The sequence below is a fragment of the Pecten maximus genome, chromosome 17 (genome assembly GCF_902652985.1).
Source record: "Pecten maximus chromosome 17, xPecMax1.1, whole genome shotgun sequence".
Taxonomy (NCBI): domain Eukaryota; kingdom Metazoa; phylum Mollusca; class Bivalvia; order Pectinida; family Pectinidae; genus Pecten; species Pecten maximus.
In genome coordinates this window covers 28,556,990-28,583,379 of record NC_047031.1, presented here as the reverse complement: position 1 = coordinate 28,583,379, position 26,390 = coordinate 28,556,990, and the positions used below count along the sequence as shown (strand labels likewise).

At 39.7% G+C, this 26,390-nt stretch overlaps 1 protein-coding gene across 1 annotated transcript; it reads left to right on the top strand.

The window, feature by feature from the left end:
• The first annotated feature begins 493 nt into the window (after nt 1-493).
• LOC117315284 (tryptase-like) lies at nt 494-23,528 on the top strand. Its single transcript, XM_033869432.1, has 8 exons — nt 494-514; nt 1,124-1,286; nt 4,352-4,543; nt 15,840-15,928; nt 20,359-20,447; nt 21,273-21,535; nt 22,564-22,718; nt 23,279-23,528. The coding sequence occupies exons 1-8, from the start codon at nt 494-496 to the stop codon at nt 23,438-23,440; spliced, it is 1,134 nt and encodes a 377-aa protein (XP_033725323.1). The 3' UTR covers nt 23,441-23,528.
• The last annotated feature ends 2,862 nt before the right edge of the window (nt 23,529-26,390 follow it).

The window sequence follows — 26,390 nt, the reverse complement described above, 5'->3', positions numbered from 1 at the left end:
CAAAATCAATTCTGGCGTTCAGGACAAGTAGGGATTTAAAGGAATGTTGACGGACGACGGACAGACGACGGACAGACGACGGACGCTGCGCCATGGCATGAGCTCACCGGTCCTTCGGGCCAGGTGAGTTAAAACCGATTGAGAAAAGAATGATCTGCGGACAAACAAAGGTTGACGCAGGGTCGGTTGGTCAATGTATAGCTTTAGCTTGCCAGTGGAGCGCCAGACTAGTAAGCCAGATGTTCCCGGGTTCGATATCTAATGGAGGCATTAGGATACTGTTCATACAATTTACAAACACCTCTTATAACAGTAGTGGGACGTATACTCCCTTAGGGGTATGACATAGTAGTTCATACATATCAATTATCTCATTGTACTTGTACATAACTCAAGCTAAGAATTTGGGACGATATCCCGCATTCCGCTGCATAAAGTTCTCTCTTGGTGAATAGTGTCTTCTGGTAATATCATAACCATTTTCAAGACCAAAATGACGACACCTGCACAGATTGTACGACTGCGATGATCAAACCGGATTCGATTATCCTTGGTGCTCTGTAATGGATGGTGAAGTTTGTTCGATTATATTTTGATTATCGTAGTCGCGAGCTTATCATTCCCACAAGGTTTTTTTGTATGTAACCATCTAGTTAATGATGTATAACGATAGATTTCAGAATTAATTAAATCATCTCCTTGGTTTGGAATGAGAATAGCACCCTCCTCCTTTCATGGATCAGGATATGACCTCTGCCGTAAATTGAGGTTTTATAAACCCAGATTTTAAGACACAACACTCAAAGTACAAATTGTGGCAAACCTGCAGATGGTAATACAGTTCAGCCATTGTTAAAACACGTCTGAGATAAACACAAAATCACCAGGTCCGTACTTATTTCATAATCGAACATTACAAGTCCGACTGGTCAAACAATTTGGAATATGATCAATGAAAATCGCCCTAATCTCGATTATGTGAAGTCATAGTCGCAAACATACGTTTTAACTACAATGTCACAGAAAAAAAGATAAATTTATCACGATTTGTTTGACGTTTCGGGTCATTGTGCCAAAATACCACAAACGAACTCAAAACTCCATGTGACGTTTGCATTTCCAGGTCTATGATATACATGGTACATATGCTAGTTCCCAGACAAGCCCCAGAGACACAGCAGTGCTTATCAAGGCCCCTGTCAGTCCGTGTCCTATCGGCGAGATGAGTGGTCCCATTTTTTCAGCGTTTTTTCTGCTTTCCGTTGCCAGCGGCGCATTTGCTTCAGGTTGGTTTTTAAGCATATTTTCGAATTTTGTACGGCTACATATCAGTTTTCTTTATTCACACACCATTCAGTATTAGGATGGACAAACTGGGGAAGCTGGGTATTACCTCACTCGAGCTTATGTAACGTTTGTGTCGAGTGTTCCTACTTCGGAAATATCTATGTGCAAGTCCGTAAAGGAAATATGTTTTGGGATAAATATATCTTACAAAATGAGGGATAGGAGCAGTTTTTTTTATTCGTGTATAAAAACGATTGAAAAACAAATGTAAATCATGGATATTGTGGATGCGTCTTAAAATAATAATTTTTGCCGAAAACGTCACATTTAATTTTTTTTCTCCGCAAAATTTCAACTTATTGAGAGATAACACACCATAATCCTTCTGACTGGTTTGCCCGTTCTCAGTATAATGTGACCGGGTGGGGTGTCCTGCTGGTTGTTTCCGGCAGTATGCTTCAGTGAGGTAGTACTATAGCAGTCGGCACCACTTTCGCGCTATCACATGGACACAAACACGAACATACCACAGCCTCCGAAAAACACGGGTAACACGCATTCACCACACGCATGTATCACACACACTGGGAGACCGTCCTTAAATGACCATAGCTGATGATTGGACGTTAAACAATACCCAAACTTTCTGACGTAACAATGCACTATATAGTAGGACAAAACTGCAACTAAAAGGCTTCAAATAACGATATCTATATAAATACACTTTTATAGTGCAATCACACTGAAATTCTAATTTTGGACACGGTATCCTGACACTCTTCGGGCCACTTTACATTGAGGACGGTATCCTGACACCCTTCGGGCCACGTTACATTGATGACACGGTATCCTGACACCCTTCGGGCCACGTTACATTGAGGACGGTATCATGACACCCTTCGGGCCACGTGACATTGAGGACGGTATCGTGACACCCTTCGGGCCACGTTACATTGAGGACGGTATCCTGACACCCTTCGGGCCACGTTACAATGAGGACGAAATTCCGACACCCTTCGAGCCACGTTACATTGAAGACGGTATTCTGACACCCTTCGGGCCACGTGACATTGAGGACGGTATCGTGACACCCTTCGGGCCACGTTACATTGAGGACGGTATCGTGACACCCTTCGGGCCACGTTACATTGAGGACGAAATTCCGACACCCTTCGAGCCACGTTACATTGAAGATGGTATTCTGCCACCCTTCGGGCCACGTTACATTGAGGACGAAATTCCGACACCCTTCGGGCCACGTGACATTGAAGACGGTATCCTGACACCCTTCGGGCCACGTTACATTGAGGACGGTATCGTGACACCCTTCGGGCCACGTTACATTGAGGACGAAATTCCGACACCCTTCGAGCCACGTTACATTGAAGTCGGTATTCTGACACCCTTCGGGCCACGTGACATTGAGAACGGTATCGTGACACCCTTCTGGTCACGTTACATTGAGGACGATATCCGACACCCTTCGGGCCACGTTATATTGAGGACGGTATTCTGACACCCTTCGGGCCACGTGACATTGAGGACGGTATCGTGACACCCTTCGGGTCACGTTACATTGAGGATGGTATTCTGACACCCTTCGGGCCACCTTACATTGAGGACGGTATTCTGACACCCTTCGGGCCACGTTACATTGAGGACGATATTCTGACACCCTTCGGACCACGTTACATTGAGGACGGTATTCTGACACTCTTCGGGCCACGTTACATTGACGACGATATTCTGACACCCTTCGGGCCACGTTACATTGAGGACGGTATCCTGACACCCTTCGGGCCACGTTACATTGAGGACACGGTATCCTGACACCCATCGGGCCACGTTACATTGAGGACGATATTTTGACACCCTTCGGGCCACGTTACATTGAGGACGGTATCCTGACACCCGTCGGGCCACGTTACATTGAGGACGATATTTTGACACCCTTCGGGCCACGTTACATTGAGGACGGTATCCTGACACCCGTCGGGCCACGTTACATTGAGGACGATATTTTGACACCCTTCGGGCCACGTTACATTGAGGACGGTATCCTGACACCCGTCGGGCCACGTTACATTGAGGACGATATCCGACACCCTTCGGGCCACGTTATATTGAGGACGGTATTCTGACACCCATCGGGCCACGTGACATTGAGGACGGTATCGTGACACCCTTCGGGTCACGTTACATTGAGGACGGTATTCTGACACCCTTCGGGCCACGTTACATTGAGGACGGTATTCTGACACCCTTCGGGCCACGTGACATTGAGGACGATATTCTGACACCCTTCGGACCACGTTACATTGAGGACGGTATTCTGACACTCTTCGGGCCACGTTACATTGACGACGATATTCTGACACCCTTCGGGCCACGTTACATTGAGGACGGTATCCTGACACCCTTCGGGCCACGTGACATTGAGGACGGTATCCTGACACCCGTCGGGTCACGTTACATTGAGGACGGTATTCTGACGCCCTTCGGGCCACGTTACATTGAGGACGATATCCCGACACCCTTCGGGCCACGTTACATTGAGGACACGGTATCCTGACACCCTTCGGGCCGCGTGACATTAGTCACACGCATATTACTCCTTACCACAGGGTTACTGGCGAACGCCTGACAAAGTACAGAAAGTACGACTATTGCAGAATTTGGGTTGTGTTGATTTAGGAAGACTACGCATATCCTTTCTCAAGAGTGGCAAACACTCAAATAATGACAAAATCAGATGTTCTGTAGGGAGACATTAGGAAGAAGTCAGGTGTTTAGAAATAAGAGAAGAGAATTTAGTCTCCTCTTACGAGTCATGCAATGGGGAAAGCTGCTAAGATTCTTACGCCCTACCGATAGGGCGCCGTACGCGAGCAGCATAAACAATAAAAAATAAACAATACAGAAAAAAATAGAAATATCTGTTAAAAGACAACTACAGGTTCTGAACAAATTCTCGCGATTCTGTCAAATATTTTGCCTTCGTTTGTTGCCTTACATCATGTAAACAGAAATAAAAGTACAGCCGACGGTATTTTGTATATTGTAGTATGTACCAGTAGTTACCATGGTCATTGTGCCAGCCTGTACCAGGGCTGTACTTCAGGCCAGAGTTATACACTGAACTTCTGTGGATTCCTGGAGATGTGCTGTATCCCGTCCTCTCATGGTTCTTCTAGTGGCGGAAGTAGCGGCGGTTCTGGTGGAAGCTCCTCCGGGACGTCTCTCGGACTTAATATCGGTAAGTCTTCCCACAGGGAGTAACGTGGAGCGGGAACTGACCTTACCGAAGTCTGGGTTATAACTGTGACTGCCCTTACCAAAGTCTGTGTTATAACTGTGACTGACCTTACCAAAGTCTGTGTTATATAATGTGACTGACCTTACCAAAGTCTGTGTTATAACTGTGACTGACCTTACCAAAGTCTGTGGTATAACTGTGACTGACCTTACCAAAGTCTGTGTTATAACTGTGACTGACCTTACCAAAGTCTGTGTTATAACTGTGACTGACCTTACCAAAGTCTGTGTTATAACTGTGACTGACCTTACCAAAGTCTGTGTTATAACTGTGACTGACCTTACCAAAGTCTGTGTTATATAACTGTGACTGACCTTACCAAAGTCTGTGTTATAACTGTGACTGACCTTACCAAAGTCTGTGTTATAACTGTGACTGACCTTACCAAAGTCTGTGTTATAACTGTGACTGACCTTACCAAAGTCTGTGTTATAACTGTGACTGACCTTACCAAAGTCTGTGTTATAACTGTGACTGACCTTACCAAAGTCTGTGTTATAACTGTGACTGACCTTACCAAAGTCTGTGTTATAACTGTGACTGACCTTACCAAAGTCTGTGTTATAACTGTGACTGACCTTACCAAAGTCTGTGTTATAACTGTGACTGACCTTACCAAAGTCTGTGTTATAACTGTGACTGACCTTACCAAAGTCTGTGTTATAACTGTGACTGACCTTACCAAAGTCTGTGTTATAACTGTGACTGACCTTACCAAAGTCTGTGTTATAACTGTGACTGACCTTACCAAAGTCTGTGTTATAACTGTGACTGACCTTACCAAAGTCTGTGTTATAACTGTGACTGACCTTACCAAAGTCTGTGTTATAACTGTGACTGACCTTACCAAAGTCTGTGTTATAACTGTGACTGACCTTACCAAAGTCTGTGTTATAACTGTGACTGACCTTACCAAAGTCTGTGTTATAACTGTGACTGACCTTACCAAAGTCTGTGTTATAACTGTGACTGACCTTACCAAAGTCTGTGTTATAACTGTGACTGACCTTACCAAAGTCTGTGTTATAACTGTGACTGACCTTACCAAAGTCTGTGTTATAACTGTGACTGACCTTACCAAAGTCTGTGTTATAACTGTGACTGACCTTACCAAAGTCTGTGTTATAACTGTGACTGACCTTACCAAAGTCTGTGTTATAACTGTGACTGACCTTACCAAAGTCTGTGTTATAACTGTGACTGACCTTACCAAAGTCTGTGTTATAACTGTGACTGACCTTACCAAAGTCTGTGTTATAACTGTGACTGACCTTACCAAAGTCTGTGTTATAACTGTGACTGACCTTACCAAAGTCTGTGTTATAACTGTGACTGACCTTACCAAAGTCTGTGTTATAACTGTGACTGACCTTACCAAAGTCTGTGGTATAACTGTGACTGACCTTACCAAAGTCTGTGTTATAACTGTGACTGACCTTACCAAAGTCTGTGTTATAACTGTGACTGACCTTACCAAAGTCTGTGTTATAACTGTGACTGACCTTACCAAAGTCTGTGTTATAACTGTGACTGACCTTACCAAAGTCTGTGTTATAACTGTGACTGACCTTACCAAAGTCTGTGTTATAACTGTGACTGACCTTACCAAAGTCTGTGTTATAACTGTGACTGACCTTACCAAAGTCTGTGTTATAACTGTGACTGACCTTACCAAAGTCTGTGTTATAACTGTGACTGACCTTACCAAAGTCTGTGTTATAACTGTGACTGACCTTACCAAAGTCTGTGTTATAACTGTGACTGACCTTACCAAAGTCTGTGTTATAACTGTGACTGACCTTACCAAAGTCTGTGGTATAACTGTGACTGACCTTACCAAAGTCTGTGTTATAACTGTGACTGACCTTACCAAAGTCTGTGTTATAACTGTGACTGACCTTACCAAAGTCTGTGTTATAACTGTGACTGACCTTACCAAAGTCTGTGTTATAACTGTGACTGACCTTACCAAAGTCTGTGTTATAACTGTGACTGACCTTACCAAAGTCTGTGTTATAACTGTGACTGACCTTACCAAAGTCTGTGTTATAACTGTGACTGACCTTACCAAAGTCTGTGTTATATAACTGTAACTGACCTTACCAAAGTCTGTGTTATAACTGTGACTGACCTTACCAAAGTCTGTGTTATATAACTGTGACTGACCTTACCAAAGTCTGTGTTATAACTGTGACTGACCTTACCAAAGTCTGTGTTATAACTGTGACTGACCTTACCAAAGTCTGTGTTATAACTGTGACTGACCTTACCAAAGTCTGTGTTATAACTGTGACTGACCTTACCAAAGTCTGTGTTATAACTGTGACTGACCTTACCAAAGTCTGTGTTATAACTGTGACTGACCTTACCAAAGTCTGTGTTATAACTGTGACTGACCTTACCAAAGTCTGTGTTATAACTGTGACTGACCTTACCAAAGTCTGTGTTATAACTGTGACTGACCTTACCAAAGTCTGTGTTATAACTGTGACTGACCTTACCAAAGTCTGTGTTATAACTGTGACTGACCTTACCAAAGTCTGTGTTATAACTGTGACTGACCTTACCAAAGTCTGTGTTATAACTGTGACTGACCTTACCAAAGTCTGTGTTATAACTGTGACTGACCTTACCAAAGTCTGTGTTATAACTGTGACTGACCTTACCAAAGTCTGTGTTATAACTGTGACTGACCTTACCAAAGTCTGTGTTATAACTGTGACTGACCTTACCAAAGTCTGTGTTATAACTGTGACTGACCTTACCAAAGTCTGTGGTATAACTGTGACTGACCTTACCAAAGTCTGTGTTATAACTGTGACTGACCTTACCAAAGTCTGTGTTATAACTGTGACTGACCTTACCAAAGTCTGTGTTATAACTGTGACTGACCTTACCAAAGTCTGTGTTATAACTGTGACTGACCTTACCAAAGTCTGTGTTATAACTGTGACTGACCTTACCAAAGTCTGTGTTATAACTGTGACTGACCTTACCAAAGTCTGTGTTATAACTGTGACTGACCTTACCAAAGTCTGTGTTATAACTGTGACTGACCTTACCAAAGTCTGTGTTATAACTGTGACTGACCTTACCAAAGTCTGTGTTATAACTGTGACTGACCTTACCAAAGTCTGTGTTATAACTGTGACTGACCTTACCAAAGTCTGTGTTATAACTGTGACTGACCTTACCAAAGTCTGTGTTATAACTGTGACTGACCTTACCAAAGTCTGTGTTATAACTGTGACTGACCTTACCAAAGTCTGTGTTATAACTGTGACTGACCTTACCAAAGTCTGTGTTATAACTGTGACTGACCTTACCAAAGTCTGTGTTATAACTGTGACTGACCTTACCAAAGTCTGTGTTATAACTGTGACTGACCTTACCAAAGTCTGTGTTATAACTGTGACTGACCTTACCAAAGTCTGTGTTATAACTGTGACTGACCTTACCAAAGTCTGTGTTATAACTGTGACTGACCTTACCAAAGTCTGTGTTATAACTGTGACTGACCTTACCAAAGTCTGTGTTATAACTGTGACTGACCTTACCAAAGTCTGTGTTATAACTGTGACTGACCTTACCAAAGTCTGTGTTATAACTGTGACTGACCTTACCAAAGTCTGTGTTATAACTGTGACTGACCTTACCAAAGTCTGTGTTATAACTGTGACTGACCTTACCAAAGTCTGTGTTATAACTGTGACTGACCTTACCAAAGTCTGTGTTATAACTGTGACTGACCTTACCAAAGTCTGTGTTATAACTGTGACTGACCTTACCAAAGTCTGTGTTATAACTGTGACTGACCTTACCAAAGTCTGTGGTATAACTGTGACTGACCTTACCAAAGTCTGTGTTATAACTGTGACTGACCTTACCAAAGTCTGTGTTATAACTGTGACTGACCTTACCAAAGTCTGTGTTATAACTGTGACTGACCTTACCAAAGTCTGTGTTATAACTGTGACTGACCTTACCAAAGTCTGTGTTATAACTGTGACTGACCTTACCAAAGTCTGTGTTATAACTGTGACTGACCTTACCAAAGTCTGTGTTATAACTGTGACTGACCTTACCAAAGTCTGTGTTATAACTGTGACTGACCTTACCAAAGTCTGTGTTATAACTGTGACTGACCTTACCAAAGTCTGTGTTATAACTGTGACTGACCTTACCAAAGTCTGTGTTATAACTGTGACTGACCTTACCAAAGTCTGTGTTATAACTGTGACTGACCTTACCAAAGTCTGTGTTATAACTGTGACTGACCTTACCAAAGTCTGTGTTATAACTGTGACTGACCTTACCAAAGTCTGTGTTATAACTGTGACTGACCTTACCAAAGTCTGTGTTATAACTGTGACTGACCTTACCAAAGTCTGTGTTATAACTGTGACTCACCTTACCAAAGTCTGTGTTATAACTGTGACTGACCTTACCAAAGTCTGTGTTATAACTGTGACTGACCTTACCAAAGTCTGTGTTATAACTGTGACTGACCTTACCAAAGTCTGTGTTATAACTGTGACTGACCTTACCAAAGTCTGTGTTATAACTGTGACTGACCTTACCAAAGTCTGTGTTATAACTGTGACTGACCTTACCAAAGTCTGTGTTATAACTGTGACTGACCTTACCAAAGTCTGTGTTATAACTGTGACTGACCTTACCAAAGTCTGTGTTATAACTGTGACTGACCTTACCAAAGTCTGTGTTATAACTGTGACTGACCTTACCAAAGTCTGTGTTATAACTGTGACTGACCTTACCAAAGTCTGTGTTATAACTGTGACTGACCTTACCAAAGTCTGTGTTATAACTGTGACTGACCTTACCAAAGTCTGTGTTATAACTGTGACTGACCTTACCAAAGTCTGTGTTATAACTGTGACTGACCTTACCAAAGTCTGTGTTATAACTGTGACTGACCTTACCAAAGTCTGTGTTATAACTGTGACTGACCTTACCAAAGTCTGTGTTATAACTGTGACTGACCTTACCAAAGTCTGTGTTATAACTGTGACTGACCTTACCAAAGTCTGTGTTATAACTGTGACTGACCTTACCAAAGTCTGTGTTATAACTGTGACTGACCTTACCAAAGTCTGTGTTATAACTGTGACTGACCTTACCAAAGTCTGTGTTATAACTGTGACTGACCTTACCAAAGTCTGTGTTATAACTGTGACTGACCTTACCAAAGTCTGTGTTATAACTGTGACTGACCTTACCAAAGTCTGTGTTATAACTGTGACTGACCTTACCAAAGTCTGTGTTATAACTGTGACTGACCTTACCAAAGTCTGTGTTATAACTGTGACTGACCTTACCAAAGTCTGTGTTATAACTGTGACTGACCTTACCAAAGTCTGTGGTATAACTGTGACTGACCTTACCAAAGTCTGTGTTATAACTGTGACTGACCTTACCAAAGTCTGTGTTATAACTGTGACTGACCTTACCAAAGTCTGTGTTATAACTGTGACTGACCTTACCAAAGTCTGTGTTATAACTGTGACTGACCTTACCAAAGTCTGTGTTATAACTGTGACTGACCTTACCAAAGTCTGTGTTATAACTGTGACTGACCTTACCAAAGTCTGTGTTATAACTGTGACTGACCTTACCAAAGTCTGTGTTATAACTGTGACTGACCTTACCAAAGTCTGTGTTATAACTGTGACTGACCTTACCAAAGTCTGTGTTATAACTGTGACTGACCTTACCAAAGTCTGTGTTATAACTGTGACTGACCTTACCAAAGTCTGTGTTATAACTGTGACTGACCTTACCAAAGTCTGTGTTATAACTGTGACTGACCTTACCAAAGTCTGTGTTATAACTGTGACTGACCTTACCAAAGTCTGTGTTATAACTGTGACTGACCTTACCAAAGTCTGTGTTATAACTGTGACTGACCTTACCAAAGTCTGTGTTATATAAGTGTGACTGACCTTACCAAAGTCTGTGTTATAACTGTGACTGACCTTACCAAAGTCTGTGTTATAACTGTGACTGACCTTACCAAAGTCTGTGTTATAACTGTGACTGACCTTACCAAAGTCTGTGTTATAACTGTGACTGACCTTACCAAAGTCTGTGTTATAACTGTGACTGACCTTACCAAAGTCTGTGTTATAACTGTGACTGACCTTACCAAAGTCTGTGTTATAACTGTGACTGACCTTACCAAAGTCTGTGTTATAACTGTGACTGACCTTACCAAAGTCTGTGTTATAACTGTGACTGACCTTACCAAAGTCTGTGTTATAACTGTGACTGACCTTACCAAAGTCTGTGTTATAACTGTGACTGACCTTACCAAAGTCTGTGTTATAACTGTGACTGACCTTACCAAAGTCTGTGTTATAACTGTGACTGACCTTACCAAAGTCTGTGTTATAACTGTGACTGACCTTACCAAAGTCTGGTATATAACTGTGACTGACCTTACCAAAGTCTGTGGTATAACTGTGACTGACCTTACCAAAGTCTGTGTTATAACTGTGACTGACCTTACCAAAGTCTGTGTTATAACTGTGACTGACCTTACCAAAGTCTGTGTTATAACTGTGACTGACCTTACCAAAGTCTGTGTTATAACTGTGACTGACCTTACCAAGTCTGTGTTATAACTGTGACTGACCTTACCAAAGTCTGTGTTATAACTGTGACTGACCTTACCAAAGTCTGTGTTATAACTGTGACTGACCTTACCAAAGTCTGTGTTATAACTGTGACTGACCTTACCAAAGTCTGTGTTATAACTGTGACTGACCTTACCAAAGTCTGTGTTATAACTGTGACTCACCTTACCAAAGTCTGTGTTATAACTGTGACTGACCTTACCAAAGTCTGTGTTATAACTGTGACTGACCTTACCAAAGTCTGTGTTATAACTGTGACTGACCTTACCAAAGTCTGTGTTATAACTGTGACTGACCTTACCAAAGTCTGTGTTATAACTGTGACTGACCTTACCAAAGTCTGTGTTATAACTGTGACTGACCTTACCAAAGTCTGTGTTATAACTGTGACTGACCTTACCAAAGTCTGTGTTATAACTGTGACTGACCTTACCAAAGTCTGTGTTATAACTGTGACTGACCTTACCAAAGTCTGTGTTATAACTGTGACTGACCTTACCAAAGTCTGTGTTATAACTGTGACTGACCTTACCAAAGTCTGTGTTATAACTGTGACTGACCTTACCAAAGTCTGTGTTATAACTGTGACTGACCTTACCAAAGTCTGTGTTATAACTGTGACTGACCTTACCAAAGTCTGTGTTATAACTGTGACTGACCTTACCAAAGTCTGTGTTATAACTGTGACTGACCTTACCAAAGTCTGTGTTATAACTGTGACTGACCTTACCAAAGTCTGTGTTATAACTGTGACTGACCTTACCAAAGTCTGTGTTATAACTGTGACTGACCTTACCAAAGTCTGTGTTATAACTGTGACTGACCTTACCAAAAGTCTGTGTATAACTGTGACTGACCTTACCAAAGTCTGTGTTATAACTGTGACTGACCTTACCAAAGTCTGTGTTATAACTGTGACTGACCTTACCAAAGTCTGTGTTATAACTGTGACTGACCTTACCAAAGTCTGTTATAACTGTGACTGACCTTACCAAAGTCTGTGTTATAACTGTGACTGACCTTACCAAAGTCTGTGTTATAACTGTGACTGACCTTACCAAAGTCTGTGTTATAACTGTGACTGACCTTACCAAAGTCTGTGTTATAACTGTGACTGACCTTACCAAAGTCTGTGTTATAACTGTGACTGACCTTACCAAAGTCTGTGTTATAACTGTGACTGACCTTACCAAAGTCTGTGTTATAACTGTGACTGACCTTACCAAAGTCTGTGTTATAACTGTGACTGACCTTACCAAAGTCTGTGTTATAACTGTGACTGACCTTACCAAAGTCTGTGTTATAACTGTGACTGACCTTACCAAAGTCTGTGATATATAACTGTGACTGACCTTACCAAAGTCTGTGTTATAACTGTGACTGACCTTACCAAAGTCTGTGTTATAACTGTGACTGACCTTACCAAAGTCTGTGTTATAACTGTGACTGACCTTACCAAAGTCTGTGTTATATAACTGTGACTGACCTTACCAAAGTCTGTGTTATAACTGTGACTGACCTTACCAAAGTCTGTGTTATAACTGTGACTGACCTTACCAAAGTCTGTGTTATAACTGTGACTGACCTTACCAAAGTCTGTGGTATAACTGTGACTGACCTTACCAAAGTCTGTGTTATAACTGTGACTGACCTTACCAAAGTCTGTGTTATAACTGTGACTGACCTTACCAAAGTCTGTGTTATAACTGTGACTGACCTTACCAAAGTCTGTGTTATAACTGTGACTGACCTTACCAAAGTCTGTGTTATAACTGTGACTGACCTTACCAAAGTCTGTGTTATAACTGTGACTGACCTTACCAAAGTCTGTGTTATAACTGTGACTGACCTTACCAAAGTCTGTGGTATAACTGTGACTGACCTTACCAAAGTCTGTGTTATAACTGTGACTGACCTTACCAAAGTCTGTGTTATAACTGTGACTGACCTTACCAAAGTCTGTGTTATAACTGTGACTGACCTTACCAAAGTCTGTGTTATAACTGTGACTGACCTTACCAAAGTCTGTGGTATAACTGTGACTGACCTTACCAAAGTCTGTGTTATAACTGTGACTGACCTTACCAAAGTCTGTGTTATAACTGTGACTGACCTTACCAAAGTCTGTGTTATAACTGTGACTGACCTTACCAAAGTCTGTGTTATAACTGTGACTGACCTTACCAAAGTCTGTGTTATAACTGTGACTGACCTTACCAAAGTCTGTGTTATAACTGTGACTGACCTTACCAAAGTCTGTGATATATAACTGTGACTGACCTTACCAAAGTCTGTGTTATAACTGTGACTGACCTTACCAAAGTCTGTGTTATAACTGTGACTGACCTTACCAAAGTCTGTGTTATAACTGTGACTGACCTTACCAAAGTCTGTGTTATAACTGTGACTGACCTTACCAAAGTCTGTGTTATAACTGTGACTGACCTTACCAAAGTCTGTGTTATAACTGTGACTGACCTTACCAAAGTCTGTGTTATAACTGTGACTGACCTTACCAAAGTCTGTGTTATAACTGTGACTGACCTTACCAAAGTCTGTGTTATAACTGTGACTGACCTTACCAAAGTCTGTGTTATATAACTGTGACTGACCTTACCAAAGTCTGTGTTATAACTGTGACTGACCTTACCAAAGTCTGTTATAACTGTGACTGACCTTACCAAAGTCTGTGTTATAACTGTGACTGACCTTACCAAAGTCTGTGTTATAACTGTGACTGACCTTACCAAAGTCTGTGTTATAACTGTGACTGACCTTACCAAAGTCTGTGTTATAACTGTGACTGACCTTACCAAAGTCTGTGGTATAACTGTGACTGACCTTACCAAAGTCTGTGTTATAACTGTGACTGACCTTACCAAAGTCTGTGTTATAACTGTGACTGACCTTACCAAAGTCTGTGTTATAACTGTGACTGACCTTACCAAAGTCTGTGTTATAACTGTGACTGACCTTACCAAAGTCTGTGTTATAACTGTGACTGACCTTACCAAAGTCTGTGTTATAACTGTGACTGACCTTACCAAAGTCTGTGTTATAACTGTGACTGACCTTACCAAAGTCTGTGTATAACTGTGACTGACCTTACCAAAGTCTGTGTTATAACTGTGACTGACCTTACCAAAGTCTGTGGTTATAACTGTGACTGACCTTACCAAAGTCTGTGTTATAACTGTGACTGACCTTACCAAAGTCTGTGTTATAACTGTGACTGACCTTACCAAAGTCTGTGTTATAACTGTGACTGACCTTACCAAAGTCTGTGTTATAACTGTGACTGACCTTACCAAAGTCTGTGTTATAACTGTGACTGACCTTACCAAAGTCTGTGTTATAACTGTGACTGACCTTACCAAAGTCTGTGTTATAACTGTGACTGACCTTACCAAAGTCTGTGTTATAACTGTGACTGACCTTACCAAAGTCTGTGTTATAACTGTGACTGACCTTACCAAAGTCTGTGTTATATAACTGTGACTGACCTTACCAAAGTCTGTGGTATAACTGTGACTGACCTTACCAAAGTCTGTGTTATAACTGTGACTGACCTTACCAAAGTCTGTGTTATAACTGTGACTGACCTTACCAAAGTCTGTGTTATAACTGTGACTGACCTTACCAAAGTCTGTGTTATAACTGTGACTGACCTTACCAAAGTCTGTGTTATAACTGTGACTGACCTTACCAAAGTCTGTGTTATAACTGTGACTGACCTTACCAAAGTCTGTGTTATAACTGTGACTGACCTTACCAAAGTCTGTGTTATAACTGTGACTGACCTTACCAAAGTCTGTGTTATAACTGTGACTGACCTTACCAAAGTCTGTGTTATAACTGTGACTGACCTTACCAAAGTCTGTGTTATAACTGTGACTGACCTTACCAAAGTCTGTGTTATAACTGTGACTGACCTTACCAAAGTCTGTGTTATAACTGTGACTGACCTTACCAAAGTCTGTGTTATAACTGTGACTGACCCTACCAAAGTCTGGTATAAGTATGTCCGACATTAACGCTTATCTCCTATCTCTAAACAGATGTCAAATTAACACTTACTAAACACATACGACTTTCCCGATCGAGCTAAATTTTCCTTGTTAGGAACATTCAATAGAAGGTTAGGAGTGGCACTGTATATGTACCTTGTGATTCTGAAATTAATTTCGTCATATCTTATTTTACATTATTTTTAATTCTATCAAATTCACATTGACTGTAATTGAAACACAGCAATAATGGGGAAAAAACAGAATAATGATGTATAAGTAAATAAATGGAATGTTAATGCTCATATGAAAATATTCATTGCAAACGAATTGGATGATTTAATAATCACATCTCATTGTGAATGTTAATTGTATATTGTTGGTTTTAATTCATCTAACATTAAAAATTGACCTCGAATTTATATGTATGAATTCTGCACGTTGAGTTATTACAACTTGTTTGCGTGACAGAATAGAAATGTTCTGCGTGGAAAGTAATCCTTTTTGTGCCCCTTTTGTGCCCTTTTTAAACATTGTCATGTCTTATTACATCCCCGATATTCTATATTGTAGCCCAATGTGGAACCAGTAATATCGGATCTACTCACACTAACAAGATTGTGGGCGGGCACGTTGCCACCAAGGGAGAATTCCCTTGGCAGGTAGGTACATATCCCAAATAAAAAAAAAACCAACATAATATACAAACATTATCAATATGAGGTAAATTACGTGTAATTTTTTTTCCTAAAAGACCCCTTACAGCATTTTCATATTGTGGCGGTATACACCTTCGGAGGCTGGAGTGTCGCCCTGTATACATATCTTATTTGAACCCTTTGGAAAATATCGAAGTAAAACAGATGTACTTTTGCGCCCCACCGTACAGATACTGTAAACTTGGAAATGTATGCCAGGGGAAAATTTATGCTAATTTCCTTTTGATCGCGAAAATTCCACCCACGCGTATTATTTTGATATCAATTTGGGTAATCTCGTACTACAAACGAATGTGGATCGATCGCGAAAATTACCCCAATTAACGCGAATAGTTTACATATCGAAATCGCGAAATTAACACAGTAAGACAACTAGTCTGTATTAGTTTGAAGTGTTTTGTACGGCGCCAATGTCACAATATTGTCAACTGGAATCAGTAACTATGGGTGATTGGTTCCCTGACCAACGTTCGTAGTGCCGTCACGCCGAACTGATGCATTGGACCCGGAAGCGTGATTACACACATTATACTGAAACGTACCAACGGGCGAACCTGTTCTAACAGACAAAGCAGGCAAAGGGCATCGAATACAATGTTATAGACTATGGTCTGTCTCGGCCAGGGGCCGCGGTGGCCGAGTGGTTAAGGTGTCCCGACACCTTAACACTAGCCCTCCACCTCTGGGTTGCGAGTTGGAAACCTACGTGGGGCAGTTGCCAGGTACTGACCGTCGGCCGGTGGTTTTTCTCCCGGGTACCCCGGCTTTCCTCCACCTCCAAAACCTGACACGTCTTCAAATGACCCTGGCTGTTAATAGGACGTTAAACAAAAACAAACCAAACCAAACTGTTTCGGCCAGGGGAAAGAACACACTTTCTCAGTCTCGCGAGCCCACACTCACCTACAAGGCAAAATGTGAGGCAGTGTCAGGAGAGGAAATTGGAAAGAATATAAATGATATATTCCCAGATTGTGTCGTCTCCTATGACCATGCAATAGAGAAAGCAGGTACAATCCTTACGTCCTATCAGTAGGTTATTGTGATCTGTGATAACTATGAACAAATATGATACAAAGCAACCACAAAGCAGCATCGAGCTCAACTTGATCGGCATTTGTGAGGAAATGCTTTTGTAAAGTTGGAGTTAAAGGACTTAGAACTGGTAATTATACTCCTGAAGAACTAGCTATGGTCACCGACATTCAGCTTAGCTATGTTACAAGGGTACAGAAAAGAGAGATGTATCACAGTTAAATGGTACATTTGAGCGATTCAATGCGAAGCCTTATCAGAACATTTCTGACCTTTCTGATAAAGACTTCTGTTACGTATACTATACCAAAGTAGATGATCGGAATAAGGCCATCAGAGAGTATTCTGTAAGGCGGTGTCTGTAAGCTGGTACATATTTCAACATGTGGATCCTTGGTTTGGTTTGGTATATTTTGTTTAACGTCCTATTAACAGCTAAGGCCATTTAAAGACGGCCTCCCGTGCGTGCGACATGCATGCGTGTGGCGAGTGCGTATGTGTGTTTTGGAAGGCTGTGGTATGATCGTGTTAAGTCTCCTTGTGATAGGTCGGAACTTTTGCCGATTTAAAGTGCTACCTCACTGAAGCATACTGCCGAAGACACCCAGCAGCACACCATGTGGATCCCATACCTCATATAACATCCAAATTTACTGTTGGAGCAAAAATGATATTATGTATTCAACTCTTTATTCGATTGTTATCATCTTTCAGTGTTAGATCTATTTGAATTGTTCATTTATGCAACAAATAATGATATTTATGTATTTACGTGAAGGCGATAAGAAAATGTGTTGCTATAACTAGGATTTCAAAAATAAACGTCTAGTTATAGACAAGTTTTTTCCACTAACGTATACATTCATTTGTAGTATATAATTTGAATTTCCCGGTGTCTATTTTTTGAAACACGTTAATTGGTTAAGAAATCTAAACCACGTGATTGTTGACCCAAGTTTTAGCATGTGAGCCCCACATGATACTGAATGATTTTCAATTCACACACAATCTTTGATTTTCTAAGGCAAAAACTAAAGAACTTAGCTTTTTCAACAAAAAAAGTCAGTTCTACATACAATCTAATTAAAATCTAAATAATAATAATAATAATAATAATATCTTTTATTTAACCAGGGTAACATATTTAGACAATGTCTAGTTTACAACATGGCCCTGCATCAAATATATTTACACAAGCATGGCATAATTTAAAATAACGATATAATATAACAATGTAATAAATATATAATTATCATCACAGCTTAAATATGATTTATAAATGAACGCTTGTATATCACACAAGTGTTGCTGAAGGACATTATTAAAGCACAAGGAGTCGAATATACATACAATGCTAATATAGCAAAAGGTAAAAATTGACAGAATATACACTAATATAGTGTGAATTAAAATGGTACAATGAAGTAGGTGATCTAAAATTAAATTTAGAAGATTGAATATTACTATACTAAAATATCAGTGTAAGGGATGAATCACAGATATAACTATATATTCTATTAATAATCACAAAAGAAATATTTAGAAATTAAAACTAGACTAGTTGAAGTAATTTATAAAATATTGCAGTATATATATATATATATATATAGCTAAGATTTTGAGAAGTAAAGCTGCAGGTATCTAGTTTTAAAAATCCCAATACTAACTGAGTCTCTAATAGTATCATTAGCTTCGTTCCATAAAATTGAACATGTATATACAAATGAACGTTTGAAATAGTTTGTTCTGGCTGTTGGAACATACAATTTGTTTGATATAGAAGATCTAGTGTTTCTGCCATTCACATTTTTTACATAAGAAAACATGTTTGTTAAAATACCTGGTGATTCACAATGTAAAATTTTGTAACACAAAACCATTTTTCTAAAATCGTAAAAGTCTGCAATTGGCATCCATTTTAATTTTTCAAAGAGGGATTTGGAGGGAGTAAGAATATCTCTAACATTTAATAATATCCTGGCTGCTCTTTTCTGTAATTTTAAGACCATATCTATGTACATTTTGTTGCTAGGTTTACTCCAGACAGTTGAACAGTACATAAAATGGGGGAAAACAATACTGTTATATACGTTGGTAATGACATCATCTGACATAAATGACCTTAGTCTTCTCAACACACCTATTTTCTTGGATATTTTCTTTGTCATAAATTTAATATGCTCTTTCCATGAGAGACAACTATCAATAAAAACACCCAGTAACTTTGCACATTGGACAGTTTCAATCGTGAGATCCCCAACTTTCAAAATCAGCTGCCGACATCTTGCGAGTTTTTGAGAGGATCCTATCATCATACATTGGGTTTTTGTTAAATTCAGACTTAATTTATTATCTTTCATCCACTTAATCGTGTTTGAAAGATCTTCTGACATTTTAGCTTCTAGACTTTCTACTGTGTCCCCCCTCACACTCTGCGATGTATCATCTGCGTACATCATTGCTACAGAATGTTTTAAACATTTTGGGTAATCATTAATGTTTAAAATAAACAGTAATGGCCCTAAAATTGAGCCCTGGGGCACACCAATATCAATAGGGAGAAAATCTGAAAGTACACCGGAGAAACTCACAGCTTGTGTCCTTCCAGTGAGGTACGACCTAAAGAAATTTAAGGCTGAAGGTGATACACCATATGCCTTGAGTTTATGTAAAAGAACACTATGATTAACTGTATCAAAGGCCTTGCGAAGGTCGATAAAAACTACACCAGTAAGATACCCTTCGTCAATATTTCTCAACCATTTATCTACCACACTAACCAGAGCGGTCATTCTCAGTACGTTACATTTACGGTTACATGAACATCTAACAACATCCCATAAGGGGTCACGTCAGGGTGACCTCTAGATGTGTGTATTTCACTTTCTGGTCGAATTGGCAATTTGTCGATGTCATCGAAGCAAAACATTTCGTCACAGCATGCATCTGAAGCAAACCATTTCGGCACAGTATATAACAATATCCGTTCTGGGACGAAATGACTTGAAACAAATTGACAGATTATACAAGATATGCACTCTAGTCGTGGTAATTCGGACATATAAAATTCACTTCCACGATACTGGAAGTAGTCATTTGATTGGCTAATCCAAAAGGTCACCCTGACGTGACCCCTTTTGGATATTGTTAGATGTTCATGTAACGTAGTGAGAATGACCATCTAGATTTTAATTAGATTGTTCTACATACAGTATAGAAACTCCTAGCAGATGACATACATGTATAAGTGTATAAGACGAGTTTCAACTGTCTGTAGTATACGATAACGGAAAGATTCTCATTACTAACACTCACTGTATATTTTTTGTATTACACAGGTATCTCTGAGATACTCTAACCAGCACCTGTGTGGTGGAACCCTGATCGACTCACAATGGGTGGTCACTGCTGCTCACTGTTTCGAAGAGTAAGAATTGACCGTCTTTTTGTACGGAATAACCGGTCATGTGGCGCCATATACGGTATTGTGCAAGCATATACGGAATACCACGGCATATACGGTAGTGTGACGTCTTATACGGTAGTATGACGGTATAAACGGTAGTGTGACGGCATATACGGTAGTACCACGGCATATACAGTAGTGTGACGGCATATATACGGTAGTATGACGGTATAAACGGTAGTGTGACGGCATATACGGTAGTGTGACGGCATATATACGGTAGTATGGCGGTCTAAACGGTAGTGTGACGGCATATATACGGTAGTATGACGGTATAAACGGTAGTGTGACGGCATATACGGTAGTGTGACTGCATATATACGGTAGTATGACGGCACAAACGGTAGTTTGATGGCATATACGGTAGTATCACATCATGTTCGGTAGTATGACGGTATATTTGGTATAACATTAAACAGTACTATAGTACATATATATGTATATTGCTTGACGTGATCGATGTATAACACTATTTTGCTGTATATTGCTTCACGTTATCCATTTAATAATACTCTTCTGAGGTCTGGGTTCGAATCCCAACGCTGCCACCAAATGTAACGTGGACAGGGGGAACAACGGAGCGGTCACTCATCCAAGAGCTGGCCACGCTCGACGTTGGTTAACTTCGGTACACAGACACGACACTCAACCGCACAGTCACAAAAGCTAGCTATTGGACTATGCAGCTGGAATGCCAATATCCATGAACCATCACATTATATTGCTTCACGTTATCCATGTATTACACTGTCATGTGGTACATCTATTTATATAATTATGTTGCAGTACAAACCACCATGGCTGGTCAGTCGGAGTCGGTATACATGATCAACATCACGTGTACTCGTCCAGTATACACCACGTGTCCAATGTCATTGTCCACTCCGGGTACAACTCCAACAATAACCATAACGACATTGCCATGATGAAGTTGTCTTCACCCGTCAATCTCTCTGGCGATTACGCAAGAGCGGCATGTTTGCCAAACAGCAATGAAGACTTTGACTCTAACACGTGCACGGTTACTGGTTGGGGCGCCACCTACTATGGTTTGTTATCAATCATATGGCATTCATTATACAGTCTAGTTTTTTGTTTTAAATTATTTTTCAACAAGAAATATGAACAAACTAATCATACAAATATTGTATCGATGTGATGAAATACACTCATAAAAATATTTTTATATCTCTATAAATATACATTTTGTAAGTCACCTTTGACCCTACCAAACTTGGATATCGTATCAAATATACGATATATTTGGCAGATACAATATGTTGATTTGATTTTTAAGGTATCATGCTGAATACTATACCCATCCCCCTATAACACGCTCAATACATAATGTAAATTTAAAGATCCTAAAATAAATGATATCATATACTTGACCAAAACATTATGCTTTTAGAGATGAATTTGCATTCTATGGACGTTGAATCATTATAACAAGACAGTGTAGAATGCGACTACATTTGTATCAAACTGCCCTTTTTCAGAGATTTCATATTTGAACTTGACTTCCGTTTAGTCACGATATAACGGAAGATATTAAACTATTTACAGTAACCAATTTCCGACGTCATGACAGCGTACTGTCCCTTCTACTAGATTTTCAAACGACAAAACTCGCTTATATATAGCTATGCATAAAATAACAAATATTTCCGTTTCTACTCCTCCATATAAGTTGAAATGCTTTGTTGTATCTGTTCTAAATTAAAATATATGACAGATTAGGGAAAACGCTCGACAAACCTTTCTTTGTTATAAATATGGTTTCTTGAGGAATAAGCATCTGTATTGCGGTCTATGAAAATCTTCATTTAAAGTAAGACTATGTTTCTGCAGTAACTTATTGCAACACAAGCTCCAGCAATTATTCATTATTAAAAAAACGATCCCCGATTCAAATGAAGTGCGTTGAATTAGATAGGAGGATTAAAACCTGTTTTGTCGATATCATAAGGTGACAAATTGAGTATATTGAATTTGACTCGAAACTACCAACTCATCCAATGACATCGGTAAGGTTTGAACCGTAATTGAAGTCAATAAAATTACTGTATTTTGCCAGATGAGCACGGCCGTGCTCCATTGACCCGGTTTCTTGAGAAGGTTGACATCCCCATCCTAACAAACAGTCAATGTGAATACTACCTTGGACGACACGCAATCTACTCCGGCAATATCTGCGCAGGCTTCAGCGCGGGTGGCAAGGACGCTTGTCAGGTAGGGGGAAATTAAGCGATTGTGTCTTAGATTAGGAAAGTTTATGTTGTAAAGAAGCTTGTCAGGTAGGGGACATAACCAAGGATTATAATTCTTAGATTAGGAATGTTTATAGGGAAAACACCCCCGCTACAAGGACAGTCACGTACAGGAAGAAAGAAGTGGGAAAAAAAGAGAAAAAAAGAGAGAATATGTGAAAGTCACAAATAATGCTATGGGTTTAACATACATGTATCAATGGTGAAGTATCGCATTCACATGGACATTACGGAATAGTTTTCTTTGTACACATGTGCTGTAAATTTTAAATGCTATTGTACCTCACCGCCCAGACTTTCCCATTTTCTATGTTGGGTTTCCTACACCGCCTTTAATCAGAGACATATATAGATCAATATCTTAGTATCACACGGGCCATGATAGGACGACACATCTGTATGATACAGTGTTACTTTCGGCTCTGTTATCTAATATGCAAATATGTGAATATCTGATGTCTGGTGTGTATCGAGTCAGATTTTAGATCATTAACGCCGTATTAATATGACTTTCTGCTTTAGGGTGACTCTGGTGGACCTTTGGTATGTAAACATAACGGAGTATACAAGCTAGCTGGCGTGGTATCCTGGGGATACGGCTGTGGTGACGCCGGGACACCTGGTGTCTATACACGAGTATCATCCTTCCTGTCGTGGATACAACAAGTCAAAAACTCCCATTAAAACCTTCATACTGCCGTCTACTGTATTAAAACTATCATATATTATAGATTGTTGTTTTGATATCAAATAAACGATACAATGTATTAAGGTTGTCTGTCATGTTAAAAATACTCCATGCATATTAAAATAAGTATGTAACATGGTTTGTTTTGCTTTAATATGAATATTCAATACGCGAGTTAAAGGAATAGAGGATATCTAACATTGTCTTCAGTAATACCAAATATATTTCACGAGTGGGGCTAATATTTTGATATTTTTCACGAGTGCGCAGCACGAGTGAAAATATCAAAATATTAGACTCACTGAAGACACTGTTAGATATTCTGTTTATTACATTTTTTATCAACGAAAAACCTACCCCGTATGCTAACTAACTAGGCCTACAGCGATAATTTGTAAACAAAAAAGTAGTTCCCCCTGTCCAGGTGCTGACATATATGTCGGGCTTTCTGATTGGTCAATTATTTTTGTATTTTCTAATCATTAATTTGATTGGTCAAATCAGCAAAAGGGATTTTTGATATTTCACTGGTAAAAATGTAATAAATATAATTATCTGTTCTGTTAACAAAATATAGTAAAGAAGGTTGTAATATATCAGCCGAATACCCGGTCAAGATACAGAGACCATAAACTTCATCAATGACTGCTCGCGTTCTGCTTTTTATTCGGATCAGGCTTATTATACTATACACAAAGTAGATCTCAACTCATGGAAGAAACCCAAAACTCAACCTGTACACACAAACGTTGTCCTAGTAGACTTTAATGTCAAGGAAATTGATTGGAATGCCGCATCAACAACAGTAGGGGTAAACCACCCAGCCACGGTATTCCTGGAAAAAATACAGGACAACTTCTGGTACCAGCATGTCACCGAACCAACAAGGTTCAGACAGAACCAAACACCATCTGTCCTGGACCTTATCTTTACCAATGGAGAGAACATGATCAGTAGCCTACAATACAAAGAAAGTCTTGGACCCAGTGACCACATCACACTACAATTCAATTACAACTGTTACTTTGAATCACTGGAAAACTGCTAAAATGGATTGCTGAATACCTTACTGGTCTAACTCAACAAGTTGTCATAAATGGTGTAAAATTGGAAAGCATACCAGTCCTAAGCGGAATACCACAAGGAAGTGTAATAGGGCCAATCCTCTTCCTAATATACATAAATAATTTGCCAGAACTGCTGCAATGTACTACCAAGCTATTTGCTGATGACTCCAACTTATACACCAAAAATTCGACACAGGAAGAACAACTTAATCTACAGCTCAGCATAAACAAAATGTGTCAATGGACAGAAAATTGGTTGGTGAAGCTGAACGTCGAAAAATGTAAACACCTGGAGATGGGATCTAAGCAAAAGACAACAAACTACACCCTCATCCAACTCAACAACACCTTCGACATAGAAAAAAAAACAGAAAGTGAGAAAGACCTAGGTGTCATAATAGACGAGAACTTAAACTGTTCGATCCATGGCCAAAAAACAGTGAAAAAAACAATCAGATAGTTGGGATCGTCTTCAGAAGTTTCACCTATATTAGCAAAGACATGTTCGTCCAATTATATACATCTTTGGTAAGACCCATTTGGAATACGCTTCCTTCATCTGGTCACCTATGTACATTAAGGACAAAAGAGCAATTGGGAACATCCAACGTAGATCAACCAAACGAGTGGCATCCCTAAAAGATCAACCATACCACGAAAGACTACGATTACTGGGACTACCAACCCTTGAATATCGAAGGGAAAGAGCGGACATGCTGCAGGTTTATAAAATTCTTAATAAGATAGAAAGCTTGGAAAAGGATACACTGTGGACTATAGTGCTACTCGTGGCCACTCAAAGAAGTTATTAAAAAAAACATGTAAAAAGCAGAAAACTACTTCTGTAACACGGTTGTGTTAAACTGGAATTCGCTACCAGAATGTGTGGTTTCAGCTCCGTCAGTGAATAGCTTTAAGGACAGGTTAAACAAGCACTGGCGTAGCCACCCCTTGAAATTCGAGCCCTCGTTCAACTAAACTGGAACAGTAAGACCAGCAATAACACAACAAGTACATGTAGAATGTGTGAGTTCTAACCCAGCTCAACTGGGAAACTATGACACAAGTATTCCACAAACTGTGCATACGATACAACCATATTAGAATTATTGGAATATTAGTTAACCGATATATGTATTACAGTCGTCATGTCTACCTTCCTCATTAAGGACATATTCTAGCTTTTATGACCAACTTCAACATCATACTCTGAGTATACATTATGTTTTTTAGAACTTTTATAGTGTATATCCAATTTTATGATACTAAAGTGTGTGTGGAACCGGAAGGAAGTCGCGAAAGATAAATTCCAGTTATGGGAAAACGCCACCATACATTAAAGAAGACCAACAAGACTTATATCGATGTCATCCAGTGAATCAGTGAATAAGATAACAGCAAAGGTGTTCCGGGAGGTACTACGAAACATTAAAGAAGCTGACCACACTATATGTGTAGCTAACCTGAATTCACTACAGTGGTCTTCGCGAAAGCAAATTTTTTTTATAAAACTTTACAATATACACATTAAAGATTGTCTATATTCCTAACTAAAAGCCATGCGATTTAGGACCTAACACCTGTTTGATATTTTGCCATTGAAAATAGAGCAGACTTATTAATTAAACAGCATTTAAGGGAGTTATCTCTGGGAAAAGATTCCAGTCGTTGGAATGTCACCAAAGAAAGAACGGCGAAACACTCATCCTACTTGATGCCGAACTTGGTACAGGTTTGGGTGGAAGTGTGTGCCGTACTCTGTCCTGTACCAGGACTATTGTTGAAAAATGACCAACAGGTGACCATCTTGGGTTTGACCTATGATATTTTATCATTGCTATTTTCAATTTTCATTAGCATACAAATATTAATCAACATT